This window comes from Anoplopoma fimbria, chromosome 9 (genome assembly GCF_027596085.1).
Source record: "Anoplopoma fimbria isolate UVic2021 breed Golden Eagle Sablefish chromosome 9, Afim_UVic_2022, whole genome shotgun sequence".
Lineage (NCBI taxonomy): Eukaryota > Metazoa > Chordata > Actinopteri > Perciformes > Anoplopomatidae > Anoplopoma > Anoplopoma fimbria.
In genome coordinates this window covers 9,014,808-9,029,918 of record NC_072457.1, presented here as the reverse complement: position 1 = coordinate 9,029,918, position 15,111 = coordinate 9,014,808, and the positions used below count along the sequence as shown (strand labels likewise).

General features: G+C 39.3%; 1 protein-coding gene across 1 annotated transcript; it reads right to left on the bottom strand.

Annotated features, from left to right (window-relative positions):
• Positions 1 to 3,101: 3,101 nt before the first annotated feature.
• Positions 3,102 to 6,230, bottom strand: LOC129096067 (keratin, type I cytoskeletal 13-like). Its single transcript, XM_054604721.1, has 6 exons — positions 5,880 to 6,230; positions 5,035 to 5,117; positions 4,613 to 4,769; positions 3,763 to 3,927; positions 3,523 to 3,648; positions 3,102 to 3,320 (listed from the first exon to the last, which is right to left on the bottom strand). Exons 1-6 carry the CDS (start codon positions 6,228 to 6,230, stop codon positions 3,102 to 3,104), a joined length of 1,101 nt encoding a protein of 366 aa, XP_054460696.1.
• Positions 6,231 to 15,111: the final 8,881 nt, after the last annotated feature.

Genomic DNA, 15,111 nt, shown 5'->3' with positions numbered 1-15,111 from the left:
CTCAAAATTAGCACACATGAAACATGGAACGACAGCAAAAGAGCAGTGAAGCTGAAAGTAAGATCACTGAGGGGGCTGCAGTACCCCCGACTGACAGAAGGATGTAACTGCAAGGCAAAAAGTTTACTAAACAAATCTAAATCTACCTTTTTATCTCATTCCTTCCCTTCTTTTAGTTTCATCTTGAATCTATAATATACTCATAACTGTTTACTATAAACTCTCAATTCTATACTTACTATCTTATATAATATAAAGAGTCTTGTCACCTTTCATTACCAAAGTGACAAAAAGCAACGCATAGTCAAGGGAAAAGTGAGAGGATCACAGAGACACACTGCTGCCTGTGGTTTTTCTATAATATACAATGAATGTGCTTCTATTGAGCCATACCCCTGTTAAGAATCGATGAATCATTGACTGATATTTTTTAAATTGTGTTTGGGGTAAATGTAATCATTTATTTGTTTGTTGTTTCATGTAGAAATAGAACGTTCTATTTCTTTGAATGGCTCTGTAAATATTTCTAAAACCGGGGTAAGATGTTGTTGGCCATTCAAATTAATACAAAAACCATGAAGGTTGCGCAGCATTTAATATGATCTCATTATATAGACTTTCTCTCAGCACCCCCGACTCTAACACAAAAGACTACAAAGAGACCAAAACAACTACAAAGATGTGCAAACCAGCTGCAAAGAAAGACGTGAAAGCGAATCACAACAACTTTTAAAGGGGACAAAACAACCTCAAAGACACACATAAAGACACAAAGCAACTACAGATACTCAAAATGACTTAAGAAACACACAAAAAACCTACAAAGAGACAAAAAATGGCCGCAAATAGACACAGTACCACAGAGATATGCGCAACGACCACAAAGAGACAAAATGGCTTAGAAGAGACACAAAACAACAAGAAAACAAGGCTGAAGAACTATAAAGTCTGTATCTTGCCCGATGTAAAAGAGGTGTTGGGGCCTTTAGCATACATCTAGCATCTAGCTTAAGTTTGCTAACATTAGCTAACATTTAGCCACCAAAAGCTTTTGGTCATACCAGACCAAGTAATTGACTGTGCGGAAATTATTTGGGCCGGAAGGGTGCTGAAATGTATGTTTGACGTCTCTAAACAAATGACCATCCCCAGGTTTATTGATATTTTGTTTGGACCCTCCCCTTGACATCAATCCCCTGTTTGTGTTATTGAATTACACAAACAGATCTTAATGGTTAAATAACTTTCTCACTTTGGGCTTTTAGAAATATCTTCACAGAGCACGATTTAAGCAAATGCTCCTCAAGCGTATATTCTTATTAGCGTTTTGATGTCTTTTCTAAAACACAAAAAAACAAGTGCAGTTGTATCCAGATGCCTCCTCTACATAGCCTGCGTTATTTTAGCTCTCATAGTTTTGCGCAAAGGGAGATGAAACAAGTGGAAGGCAGATTTTTTACTCTCTGAAGAAAAAAAAATTCAAAGATGCACTGATCCATTTCACCACAGTGAATTTAATTCATAGAAATACTTCACATCACTTGAGACTGGTCATTATCTTGAAAATGGTCTTAATTCTTTCGGATTATTGTACTTGGATAACATTTAATTTGACAACAACATTTACCATAACATAAAATGCACAAATATTTTCCATAAACTTTCACACTGACACAGACCTCCCCCCCGAAAAAAATAAAAAAAATACAAATAAGGACATTATGTTTATTTTTGGTCGCCATGTATCCATTCAATCCAATGGTCAGAAAAGCAATGGTTGTATTTTGGCAGACATTAATTTCCTTTCTGGGGCTCACAGTGTCACCTGCTGTGTAAACTTGGTATTTCAGAAGGCAGGTTAGTTTACAGTCACAATAGTTGTTGTCAGTGGGTTTTTACTAAATGGGGTGATATAATACTAAGAAAACTTGGTTTTGTCATTTTTTTTTATGATAATATATCAGAATAAATATTTCTGACAATAAATTTAAATCTCAACAACATTTTATCAGTTTATTTCAGTAGACCTCAGGAGAGTGGAACATCATCTGGGTGCAGGAACACAGCTTTTCCTCTAATTTATAATTTGACCCAGATCTTTTGGAATCTGTCTACTTTTTGATGACCTCTGTGTCCACATCTTCAGTGCGGGATACCACCTTTCCATCAATAATCTCCTCAATCACCACCCTTGTCCTCTGGGTAATGACTGGTTTATCTGCAAACCAAATCAAAACAAAGTTAAAACAAAATCACATTTATTTTTTACAAGCAAAGACCTCAAAATTAAAGTGTTGATGTAAACTTACGTTTCACTTCCACTGTTACAGTTCTCCTAAAAGACAGAAATTGTGTTACAATTAATACAATGTGATAGCATTATCGTTATAAGAATAGTTGGAAATTCTGGGAAATGATCTCATTCCCTTTCTAATTGTGAGTTAGATGAGAAGATCGACACCTCCTCACATCCGTATGCTAAATATGAAGCCACAGCCGGCAGCCAGTTAGCTTAGTTTATGATGTCAAAGGTAAAAATTTCCCATCAGCACCTCTAAAGCTCACTAACTTAACACACAGTACGTAATGTAAAAGGGGTCTCTAAATCAAAACAATAACAAAAGACAGATTAAGACTCCGTGAAGTAGCGTGGGATCATGGGAGTTGAATTTCCTCATTCCCAGGGGAAAATCTACCTGACGTGACTCTGGCAGAAATCATGTTACATTACATTACATTAAGAGTCATTTACCATGTTCATGGTAAAGTAATGCATTACAGTTTTATTTAAGGTTATGTCGTTTCATTCTAATGAAAAAGCTTTTAACACATTAATACAGAAATGTTATACACTTAAAACATGAAATCTTGTTGGTTTATAGTAATGTAATTAGTAAACTTTAATGTGTTGTGAGACTGATATTGTCACCTTTGTACAATGCCAGGCTAGCCAGTCTCAATGCTAAGCTAAGCTAATTGTCTCCTGGTTGTAGCTTCACGTTAACCATACAAACATAAAAGAGTGGTATTAATCTTATTATCAAAGCGAAATCATCAAGTTGACTGACTTTTTGTGACAAATACAGCACTAAAGAATTCCCTTACTCTTCTCCATCCAGCAGTCTTCTGTACTCGGCGATCTCCATCTCCAGCCTGGTCTTGATATCGAACAGCACCTGGTATTCATTGGCCTGCCTCTCGATGTCCACCTTCATATTCTTGAGCTCTTCCTCCAGGGTGTTGACCGTGGCCTGGAGCTGGCCCAGCTGCATGCTGTAGCGGGACTCTGTCTCTGCCAGCTGGCCCTCCATGGCAGATTTCTGCACAGGAGCAAAAGCAAAAGAGGAGATATGAGAGTTTATTGAGCCCTAATTAGTTGTTTTCTAACTAGTCTTTCCACTTCAGTTTCCTCAGTTGTAAAAGAAATTTAAAAAAACAGCGAGAGAAAGCCGTTATTAAAGGTGAGTGACAGGTTTACAGACTCACTGATCATTTAAAGTGTGCATGTGAGATCTGAATTACCAGGCTGAGCTGGGACTGCAGCTCAATCTGCAGGCCCTGCAGGGTCCTCTTGAGCTCGTTGATCTCACTTCGGGAGGTCTGGAGGGTCTCTGTACTGGATGCTACCTGCTTGTTCAGTTCATCAAACTGGAAGACATGAAATTGGACATGAAAATTGTCAGAACTTTATTCAGGACTCTATATATTCTCGCACGAGATGAGATGATATGAACATAATCAACATTGTCTCGTTCCCCTCACCTTGGCCTTGTACCACGCATCCATTTCGCGGCGGTTCTTTTCAGCGATGCCCTCGTACTGAGCTCTGATCTGGTCCATGGTGGCGGCCATGTCCACCTGAGGCTTGGCGTCCACCTCCACGTTGACAGAGCTGGAATTCACTTGTCCACGCATGGCTGCCATCTCCTACAGGCCGCACAACAAAGTCAAAGGTTAAAGATAAAACCCACACCAAGCTTAATGGTGGCTAATGTTAGCAAGCGTTAATAAACTTGTAAAGTGGATAAATATTTTGTAATTGACATTCCTAATTTAGTTCACTGACTGTAATAGTAATTTTTACTTGCACTGCTCTTTCACTAAATTATAGAATTTACCGTTCTGTACTTGTAGTTTTAACAACGTACTGATCCAAAATTTCTCAAAATGAAGTATTTATGTATCCCTCACATTGATGATCATTTAGACAAACATTTTTGGGCATCTATATATCAGACTAACATCTGACATGTCTTGTCTTCAGTCATTGTTATTTTGGCAGCACCCTGGAGCCAGTAGCAGGGCCTACTTTGAGGAAGAGTACACAACCAGCAGTCAATCCAAACCAGTTTTACAATAACTGTCGTTTGTACAAGCAACAGATAACATTGGGAGGCCTTTGGCAAATAGATGACTAGCTGTGAAAAACTGCTTTTGCCCCCCGGAACTGTACCTCTGAGACTTTCCAAAAGAAATGGATCACTCACATTTCCTTGTGATATATAAATTATCTATACTCTGAACAAGATTTATGTTTTGTTATCTATCACATTTAGTCACCTGAGCTCACTGAGATGGTGTGATGCTACATTCCTAACAGTAGAAGTCTCACCTCTTCGTGGTTCTTCCTCAGGTAGACCAGCTCCTCCTTCAGGCCCTCCACCTGCATCTCCAGATCAGACCGGGCAATGGTCAGTTCATCCAGAACCTTACGCAGACCGGCAATGTCTGCCTCCACCGACATGCGCAGTGCCATCTCATTCTCAAACCTGTCAAGAAAAAAGGCCCGGAGGTTTGAGTTGGTGCACCCGCTCAATTAGTGTTACCAACAACAAGAACAAATAAGATAAGGTGCATCACCAGCAAAACCAGTTACACCAGTTTGTGACAAAACGTCTACAAAGCCTCGACCTGCTAAGCAAATGTAATGTCATGTTAAAGTGCCGCAGGCTATAGCAACTACAAAGTCCCAGATGACTGACATTATAAACCACAGTTATGCTAATTAAACGCTGACATCTTTTTGACACTCACTTGATCCTGAAATCCTCTGCTGCCAGTCTGGCATTGTCAATCTGAAGCATCAGCCTGGCATTGTCCTGTGTGGCAATGTTGATCTAAAAAAACAAAATAAGGAGAAGCATTGTCAGTAATTTCTTAACCACATATAAATTAACCAAAAGGGCGTGCTCGTGGTTCATTATCTAAAATGTCGCCTGGGAGGGTTGTTTTTTTTTTGATCACCAATAAAAAAAGTCTGTACACCTCACTTGCATTCCACTGTAATTGCTTTAAATCTTGATGGAATCTTGTAATTATTATTGTTACTCATCAAATGTTAAACATCACTATTGCTCGTAGGCGGTAGTGAGAAACAAAAATAACCAGAAAGTTTTTAATAAATAACTTTTTTTTTTTTTATTTTTTTTGACAAGTGGCACATACAGTACATCATGGACTGTATGTTGTTCCTGATATTCTATGATCATTTATATTTATACTGCTGTTTAGGCTTAAACATGATTTATGAGAACTAATTATAGTGGGGAAATATTTCATAAGAAATAAAATAAAATAAAAAAGAGTACGTTTTAGCATTACACACATTATTGTGAAATAATTCATCTCTCTTTGGTGGTTGTTTTTAAGTTTTTAAGTCGTTTTTACGGTTTTGAAATTGGATAACTCACTTTTTTTTTATTATTTAGGAGTAGTTTTACGAGGAGAATCGATAAAAAAAAAAAAAAAATATGAATTAATTACAACAAAGTCTAGAGGTAAGTTTGGAAACGGGGACAATCACTTATTATAATTATTTTTAGGTTACTGTTTAACTATTTTTTCCAGAGGTAGTGACCGGCTTACAGGGTTAAAGTTACCTTATTGCGCAGGTCTTCGATGACCGCCTGGTACTTGCTGTAGTCCCGGACGCTGGGGGTCTGCTTATCGTACCACTCGCGGATTTGGAGCTCCAGCTTGGTGTTGGCGGACTCCAGGGTGCGCACCTTCTCCAGGTAGGTGGCCAGGCGGTCGTTGAGGTTTTGCATGGTCGCCTTCTTGCTGCCTGAGATGTCGAAGCTGTTCCCACCGCCTCCTCCTCCTCCTCCTCCTCCTCCGAGCGCCTCCGCCAGGTCGAAGCCAGAGCCGAGGCCGTTGGAGGCGTACGACACCCGGATGTTGTGGCCACCGGCACCGCCGTGGACGCTCGTACCCCGCCTGGAGCCTGTCATCTTGGGCAAAGAGGACATGGAGAAGCCGGAGTAGCCAGTGCTGTACCTGGAGCTGGTCATGGTGACTTATGTTCAGGTGGAGTTTAGAGTTAAGCTTGTCAAACTCAAAAGAGTGGAGCTCAGGTGGCCTGGAGGATGGGTTTTATAGCCTCCCTCTCTGGAGGTGGGAGCGGCCGAACAGGTAGGAGGAAAGATGCTCCCATCACAGGTGTGACCACACAGGGCGTGGTGGGTTGTCAGGGCACATAGGTGTGTTGCAAATTGTTCATTGAACTTTTTAAACTAGCATCATCATCTGAGGGACAATCTCATTAGGAGATTTTTTTTTTCTTAGAAAAACTGACCCAGAACTTTGATAAACTAATTGTACCGCTTACTAACTGAATAGCCTACCAAAAACTAATAATTAACAGGTATCAATCAGCCTGTTAGCAATAAGAAATTCTTAATTAAATTGTCAGCATTCATTTTAAAACTTTTAACATTTACCACCTCAAATATTCAGAATGAATTCTGTTTGAATAAAATAATTAATTTCATATGTGAGCATCATGCTGTATTGGTATATACGACTTAAAACTAGCAGTGGAGACCATAAACTCATAATTACAATGTTTGAAGTAGTAGTTCGAAGTAGTTTCTCATAAACTCTCATAAAACCTGACTTATTTCTGCAACCGGAGAAGTTGCCCCCTGCTGGCCGCCGGAGAGAATGCATGTTAAAGGCACTTAGTATTAAGGCCCATCGGCTTCGCTTGCAGCCTGTTTGGAGACCACGACTTTTATTGGTCATCTGATCAACATTGCCATCCCTGGAGCCACAGATTACATTGTTCTGTAAACAAGTAAAAAAGGCTGACAATTTAAACAGTGGACTACTCAAAAATGTTTGCCTACTCAGGCAGTGTTGACCCCTATAAGTTACACATCACCCACTCTTCTCCCACACTGTTTACACAACATGAGTCTGTGATGCCACAGAGCACTTTTGTTTTTTTAGGATTACTTTGATTAAAATGATTAGATCTTATGTTGGTGTTGGCACAGGGATCGTTGCTGCCCCAGGCTGCTGCTGCTGCTGCTGCTGTCGCACTAGCTGTTATAGTTGAGCACTTTTGTGTACTCTTAACTATTTATGTTGAATGTCTTGTAGAGCTGCTACCTTTTCTCATAAACTCTGGCCTTGTGTTATAGGGCTGGTTCCCTTTTAGTTGATTAGTCAACTAATCAGTTGTTTAGGTCTCAGTCCATTTTTTTTTAGGTCTTTTCATGCTGAATGACTTATTTCCAAGAAACTTATGAACACATCTATGTAAAACACAATAATTAGAGTGGTGCTTTTGTGTGATTCTTTGTGGAGGAACTTAGTTTTACAGATCTAGGGATGAAATAAACTAATCCATTAGTTGTCAAAATCGTGTGAGTGTGAGTCAACTAAGAATTTCTTTGGTAAAGGACACCCCTTTTAGTGCACAATGAGTTTTAAAGATGGCCTTTCCTGATAAAAAAAAACGTGTTGTGTGTTGATTGAAAGGATTTTAAGCTTTCAATCAAACAGTTGTTTTTCAAGATGAAATGTCACCACAGTGCTGAAGGTCTCTTGTCATATCAAAGTTTGCTTCTATTTACAGTATTTATTATTTGTGCGTTAATTAAATCGTTTAACTGATGAGATATTCTTTCAGCTTGAATTGCACTTTCTAACCAAACTCAGGACTTGGATTTAACCCAAAACTCAACAGTGTCACCTGATCCCCCACTGGCAGATGCACAAGACCGGGATGTTGTTTTGGGATAAGGGCTAGGTATCGTTTATAAAGGTACAACACCAGTACAAATACCAGTACCCTTAAAGAGTTGCTGATACCAATAGATTACTTCATTTTTACCTCTTTTGCTACTTTTTGATACCCGTCATGTCAATTGAAGCACTCAGTTTTGTTAATACCTCACCACATTTATTTTTATCAGCCATTCGTCCGAACATTTTGGTGGTATTTCTGCACGCTGAAGAGCAAACTCCATCGAATACACTGCGCTCTAACTCACCACACCACAGACTGTATGGGTTGTAAGAACGATTGTGCTGTTTGGCTGCAAGCAAACCAAACAAATACAATTTTTTTTCTCTATCTGTATGTGCAATAAAAGGTTTTCCAGTGAAGGTTAAAATTTATCTTGGCAGCAGTAGTTGATAAACAAGGTAACCAATAACCAATAACAGCTGCCAAACAGCCTTTTTTTTATTCTCACACTCTGAAACTGAAAAGGATGAAATTCATCATTAAAATGATTTGTAGTCACCAGTGCAGACCATGTGACATGTCTGCACATGTCTGCACGTGTTGTATAGTAGCAGTTAATGAGTGGGGGAGCAAGTTCTGCGCTTTAATCAAGGGTTTTTAAGCTGTGGTTTCTTTTGTCTTTTGCTACCTTTCAATTTGCTTACAGTTTATGAGAAGTTTCGGACAGAGTCAGTAAACTGGTCTTTCGAGGCAATGGTCCCTCTTAAGTAACCAAAAATCGAGCCACATTGTCTCTCAGCTTTTCTTAAGGATTGGTAGAAGTCCTGATGTGTAAATGCCCCTTAAGGCATCAACTAAGCTTCTTTGATATGCAGTAATTTGCCTAAGAACACAGAGGCTTAAACTAAAGCTGAACTAACAAATGAAAGTAAACGTAGGTTAAAATGACAAGGAAGTTTAGTGTTGGGCCAACACATACTTTTAAACTATGGCTAGAAGCTTAAAACGTATATATTTTCATATTAACAATGGATCAAATTACTATGTGTAATGTAAAAAGGGTCATTTCCAGTGACAAAACCACAGAGATCACAGCACAGCTATCTTTAACCGATTTAGTGATTTTTCAGCTCATTTGTTTGGTTTTAAAGCCTTTACACAGCAAGCAGCTGATAAACCTAAATCACACATGCCCAGAACCATAGATGACCCAAACCATAGTTTTGCATAAATACTCATACTTCATAGTTTATAAAAAAACTATTTTCCACAGGAGTTTGTTGAGACCAAGTCAGAGATTTAAGTATTAGATTAAGAGCCTGCCGGCGTTGCTCAGTCAGTGGTGAATATTTTTACAAAGTTTATAATGTCAGTTGTCTTGAGACATGAATTCTTAATAGATAAGAGGCAGGGTCATATCCAGTTTTTTGAAAATGTTGAAGTGCCCTATCATCCACATGTCAAATTACCACTTTCACAGCCATTGGTAGTTGCCAAGTCTGTTATTTATGGTAGTTTGACCAACCCTCGAGAGTCTGAACTACTCTGCTTTTGATTGGCTAGTAGTTTTTGCCTTCCTCTCAGAATATGAACTATACATGTAATATAACCAAAGTTAAAGCATGTTTTATATAAATATTGATAGTTTTAATTTTGTTTCTGATGAATAAGATTCGTGAAAGCTTGTTAGGGTTAAGGATTTCAACTCAGATGTGGATGCTTTCATAAGGATGGCAGCTTTCTTGTATGGTGTTCTCATATATATTTATATGTCCTGATTATTGGAGAAAAGTTTTTTTTTTTAATGTTGCCAATATGGATGGAATAAAATTACAGATACGTTGAAGACTGAATTTTTGATATGGTGTCAAAATTCAATTTAATGTTAACCCTAATGTTGATAAGGCACATTGATTAACAAAAACATTAAAAATGGCACTTCTTATCAAAAAGTTTGCCCTGGGTTAGACCAGTATATTGTTTTTTCAACATACAGTGTCAGGCCAATATTAGCTTTTTGTCTGTCCATGCTTTTCTGTTAGATTGAGGTCTTTCACTTTCATTTTTATGCCAAAGTTTAACGTTAGTATATCCAGCATCCAGCAGCAAGAGTGAGCTGCAGTCAATGAACTGCGCTCTGTAAAGGCCCACTGCGGATGTCATGCTCAGATCAGTCAGCAGAGCCCTGAAGCCTTAAATAATTTATGGCTTGTTTATCACAAGTTTATTAATTCTGAATGTGTTGTGTGTTCAAATTGCACCAACTTCGACACTGCACATCCTTTAGTACCCATAATACACCGGCCAAGTCTGAAGTAGATCGGATGAACGAGATATGCGCTGGCCGCACATTCATACTGATTCATGCTGATTTATAGTGAGATTTAGAGGTGAAACATTAAAGTAAAAGTGACAAAGTGTGATGTTTTGAATTCAACAAGTTTAATGAACCCCTTTGTCCTCAAAAAAATCCCTCAAACTATATTTTGTTTAAAAAAAAATTAGGTAATATGTCATGTCATAAAGAAAACCAGTGCTAATGCATGGATCAGGTCTCTGTATCACTTTACACCACCACTGCTGTCTCGGAATGCCTTGTTAGTAACATGTCGTTCTGACATGGTAATTTGGGTTTGTCACGCTATTACATTTTGGCAGGTTAGAACAAACAAAGATCTCTTCTCAGTTTACCTAATCACACCCATCACCACCCACTCTGCTGACCCCACTTATCGCCAAGACAGCGTCGAGTACCAGGCCTTGACTTGTTGGGCTGTTGAAATATTTGCCCAACCTTGTTCTCCATAACGTTAAATGACTGCTAAGTATGGCACTCCTATTGTAATTGTTTTGTGAGAAGCAAAAGTATGGTGTTACCCTGAGGTGCAAAATGTGAAACACATGACAAGGATAATAGGTTTTCAGGGTCTGTCGCAGTACTTGTTTTTAATTATAATGCAGATATTTAATGATACTGATTTAATTTAATGGGTTTAAAAGTTCACTCGGGTTGTTGACCTTCGTGCAAACTTCAGTTTCTTTTGAGAACCAGTGTGGGATGGCACAAGACATCAATAATGATGGCAGTTAACGACACAATGTTATCTACTGAATTATTTTCTCGACATGACATCATTTTCAACCAACTTTTCCAGTCAGTCAGGAGGAGCCACCCTGCCCTCTTCATGCATGCGTGTCGGAAGAATCTAGCTGTTCCCTTTATTGTATAGTCATAAAACGTCTTCTACACTTTAAACTATGAAATGTATGGGATGACGTGTGTCTGGTAGTCTGTATAGACGGCAACCACTAATTCTCTGCTGGTATGAGAAGCGTTAAAGTCTGAGTTGTGGAGGGGAAGGGAAAGGCTGAAAATGTGCAATGTGGTTCTTATGAGCTGCTGTTTGATCTAAGATAACCAAAAAAATGCTCATTGATACTTGGAATGTGTCTTCTTCCTGGTTCAGGTTAACAGTTTTAATTTGATGTTTAAAGCTTAAAGCTTGCAAATTTCCCCGCTGCGGGACTAATAAAGGATTATCTTATCTTACTAACCTTTCTGAACGGCTGTGGAAAAACGTAACATGTGAACACATATTGTTGATGCTGTTGACCCTGACTGTGAAAGTGTCTATACGGGGTTGCATAACGAAATGCAGTTGTAGTTCCTTTATGCCACACAAGAAAACCAAAAAAACACAGATAAAAAAAGTAATGCATTCCTGTAGACCATTTTTTTTATGGTCAACAAAAACACTTCTCTGTTCAGAAAATATGGCCGGCATTTTAAGATTTGACAACAGGAAAACATTGTCCATAAACTTTCACTACGTTTGAGCTTTAAACACAGACTCACTAACACTGAGTTACACACTAACTTTATCTGTCTGCCGTTTGATGCTGGACAGTTAGCATAGAGTGGTTTTTTTTAAAGCTTTTTTGTGAATTTAGGCTTATGAGAGCAACGACTCAACCAAAGTAATGTTTAGGCTGGAAAAATAAAACAATGAGCAGAAAGTTGCTAAACCTGAGCTGACGGAAACAGTGGATTCGGCAGATTTCTCTTGGGTTTGTCACGACAAGCGACTTCTTTCATGTCACACATAATTTAATGGTTCGTACAATGATCATAACAATTATCTTCAGTAGAGGCATAGATCATGACTGCTTGAATGAAAACTTGACAGGCATAACTCGTGACAGGCTTGACGTGAGTGATCTAAGTTGAGGGATGTGGCATTCTTAAGACCTTCTGTTATTACGGTTTCTGTCTCTAACAATACCTTTATATGGCGAGTAAAAGCACATGAAACACGCTTTAGCGGAACATAGCCCCTACAGCAAAGTCTGGTAAAGAGTTTATGTGAAGATAATCCCTCCTGTGGTTTTGGATTTACACCACAATACCTTCCACTTCAGAACTAAAGAAGTTTGAGTAATGACATCATGTTCAGACACAAACCTTCTGGCAGAGAGTTTGTTTTAGAACTGTTAGAGAATGGATCAAAGTGTTGAGTGTTTTTATAACGGATGTTTCATTTTTTTCACCTAAAATGAGGGATCCCATAGGAAACGATCAAAGAGCTCCTTAGCGCCCACCCTTGCGGGCAACAGAGGCAGAGGAATGTGAAGTCACAGAGGTCGGGTACATGAGGGAGCTCTTAATACTGTTTAAACCTTTAATCTGAGGCTAACTTGTTTTCTTTTTATCCTCTCGTAAACTGTGTCCACCTCTGAAGCCTCCACCTCGGCCCATGAGATTTGACTAACAAGTTACTGCCTGCATTTCCTTGTGGCCCTCAGTTAGCGGATTCCCTTCGCCAAACACTCCTGTAAATGTCGTGTGACAGAGAGAATGAGCGATAGAGATCCCGGATCTTTGTGGGAGCAACATGACATATAAAAAACAGGCTTGGTGGCATTCCCTGTTTGCAGTCACAGCAGAAATCACCTGTCCCAGATACTGTCTGCAACGCCCTGACAGGTGAGGTTTCCGGGATTGTAAGTAACAAGGTTATTAATCATCATCGCTGCTCTCTTGCCACCTTGCTGAGAGGTTGTGGGAGTGAGATGAAAGTAAGTCACACCTTTGTCATGGTTTGGTTAGTCAGCATGCTTTGTGTGTTTGCTTAATTATTAAAGTTTACACATAACAGTTTTCCCCTCTTCCCACACTTTTCCCTTCTTCTCTTTGCTATGAAAGTCATCTGGCTCTTCCTCCGTCCCTTCTCTACAGAAAGAACAGAAGTCTAGGTGGAAGTGCAGGCTCAGCTACGTATTAATAATCCCCACATCCTGCCTCTCAGCAAGGCAGGCTTGTTTACCAACTTTAAGTCATATGATCCTCAGACACAGAAAAAAATTACAAAAGTGGCTCCTGTTTCACAGAAACACATAAGAAAAAGAAGATTCTTCTACCAGTGAAACCCTGCGATAATATAGATTTAGATTTAACTGTACCGTTCTCACTTCATACATGTTTGTTATTTTATCAAACCCTTAAAGGTTTTCTATACTACATTCAGAGCATAATGGCATCAAATAACTATTCGCTCTGTAAAGACATGGTGGAGTAATGTCTTCCTGAGCAAAGAACAAAATCACTTTCGCTACAAGCTTTGTTTACATGGCTGGGTTGGCTGCGTGTGCCTTTTAGTGCATGTGAGTGCATGTGAATGCATGTCAGCTTCCTCACAGCAGCTGCTCTGCACTGTTATCTATGTTGAGAGCCATGTGGAGGTAATAGTCATGTTCTGAATTTCAAATTAGGCACCTTTAAAGTGAGGATATATAACTTTTTAAATAAGTTTTTTTTATAACAATGAAACACAATATGACTAAATTGTATATGCTTTTACTTTGTGTTGTTCTACTCATTCTTACATGGTTTAGTAAGACCAGTATCATATTGTTGCTAATGTTAGCAAACTTCAGATGAATATTGCTGTGAAGCTGACAACACTGGCTGGCATGTTAGCAGTTAGCCCATCAGCTGAGTCAATACTAGCTCTGCAAGGTCATTGTGTCACAAAGGCGCACATATAGACGTCACCTTGCTGTGCTTTTATATTTTAGCACTTAGCCTGGGACTTTAACTTTTAAGGCTGCGGTGGTTCAGCAATTTACAAAGTTTCATGTTAGTGGAATCAGAGAGCATCAATAACGTGAATTTAGATGTAATGTAAATTTAGTTGTAATGTAGTGTTATTCTATATACTTAATGTACCTGTCAATCATTTGGGGAGCCACACGATTACAGGTTTTATTTTTGGGGATTGTGGGCCGGCCCATTAGTTTACATTTGGATCACAGCTTGGGCCTTTAAACATTCAATGCAATCTTTATATCACGCCCCTAACTTAATAAAATATACATCTTATCATAACACCTTAAATATTTTCAGTACAGCATTGATATCTGTGGTTATGTCTTCTGCTTGCTGTACAAGATAGCTATAAAAATTCTGTATATAGAAAAATCCAGAGTCGCTAAAGCCATAATGTGTCTCTGCTGAAACCATAGAGTCTAAGGCTGAAACACAGGTAGCAGTGGCATGTCTTTGAAAATTGTATCCAAGCAAATATTTAAGGCCACATTATAGTATTTAGAAGATGAAACCTTTGACCCAGACAGACACAAACTCAAAAACCAACCAAGACTGTAATTGAGCAAGAGGTCACTCTGCACAAAGTGTTTATTACTTGACTTCAGAGCAGCGTATGGGGACACATTAATTATAGTCCATGTGTTGGTAACCCCTTATTAAAGCACCACTCAAATGCACACTCACACAGGTCCTGTCACTGTGTCTCCCTGAACATTCCCTCCACAGCTTGTGTTGCTGCCTGTCTGAAAGCGGCTCAGTAATCCTGGATCAGAGAGTACAAAGGGCCCCAGAGTGCTGGTGATGTAAGCACTGTGTCCAGCGTTTCCCCCACTGCTCTCCCTTCTCCCACACGCTGCCCTGGGGGGGTGACAGGGAGGAACATCCCTGTCGTGGGTGACCCTGAAGACCGCGGACTGTCGGTGATACTGGCAGGCTAACGGCAGCCTTTCTGCTCTGTCTCAGAGGTCTGCAGCTGATGACCTGAGACACAGTGGGAAGGAGAAAGTGTTGACCAGCTCGCTTTAGAGGA

Bases quoted from the DNA above. Each gene is read 5' to 3' on its own strand.
- LOC129096067 (XM_054604721.1), bottom strand. From the start codon at position 6,230: ATGACAGGCTCCAGGCGGGGTACGAGCGTCCACGGCGGTGCCGGTGGC. The intron at 3,928-4,612 runs GTGAGACTTCTA...TGCGGCCTGTAG, and splicing joins TGAGGAAGAACCACGAAGAG to GAGATGGCAGCCATGCGTGG. The intron at 3,649-3,762 runs GTGAGGGGAACG...CATGTCTTCCAG, and splicing joins ATGCGTGGTACAAGGCCAAG to TTTGATGAACTGAACAAGCA.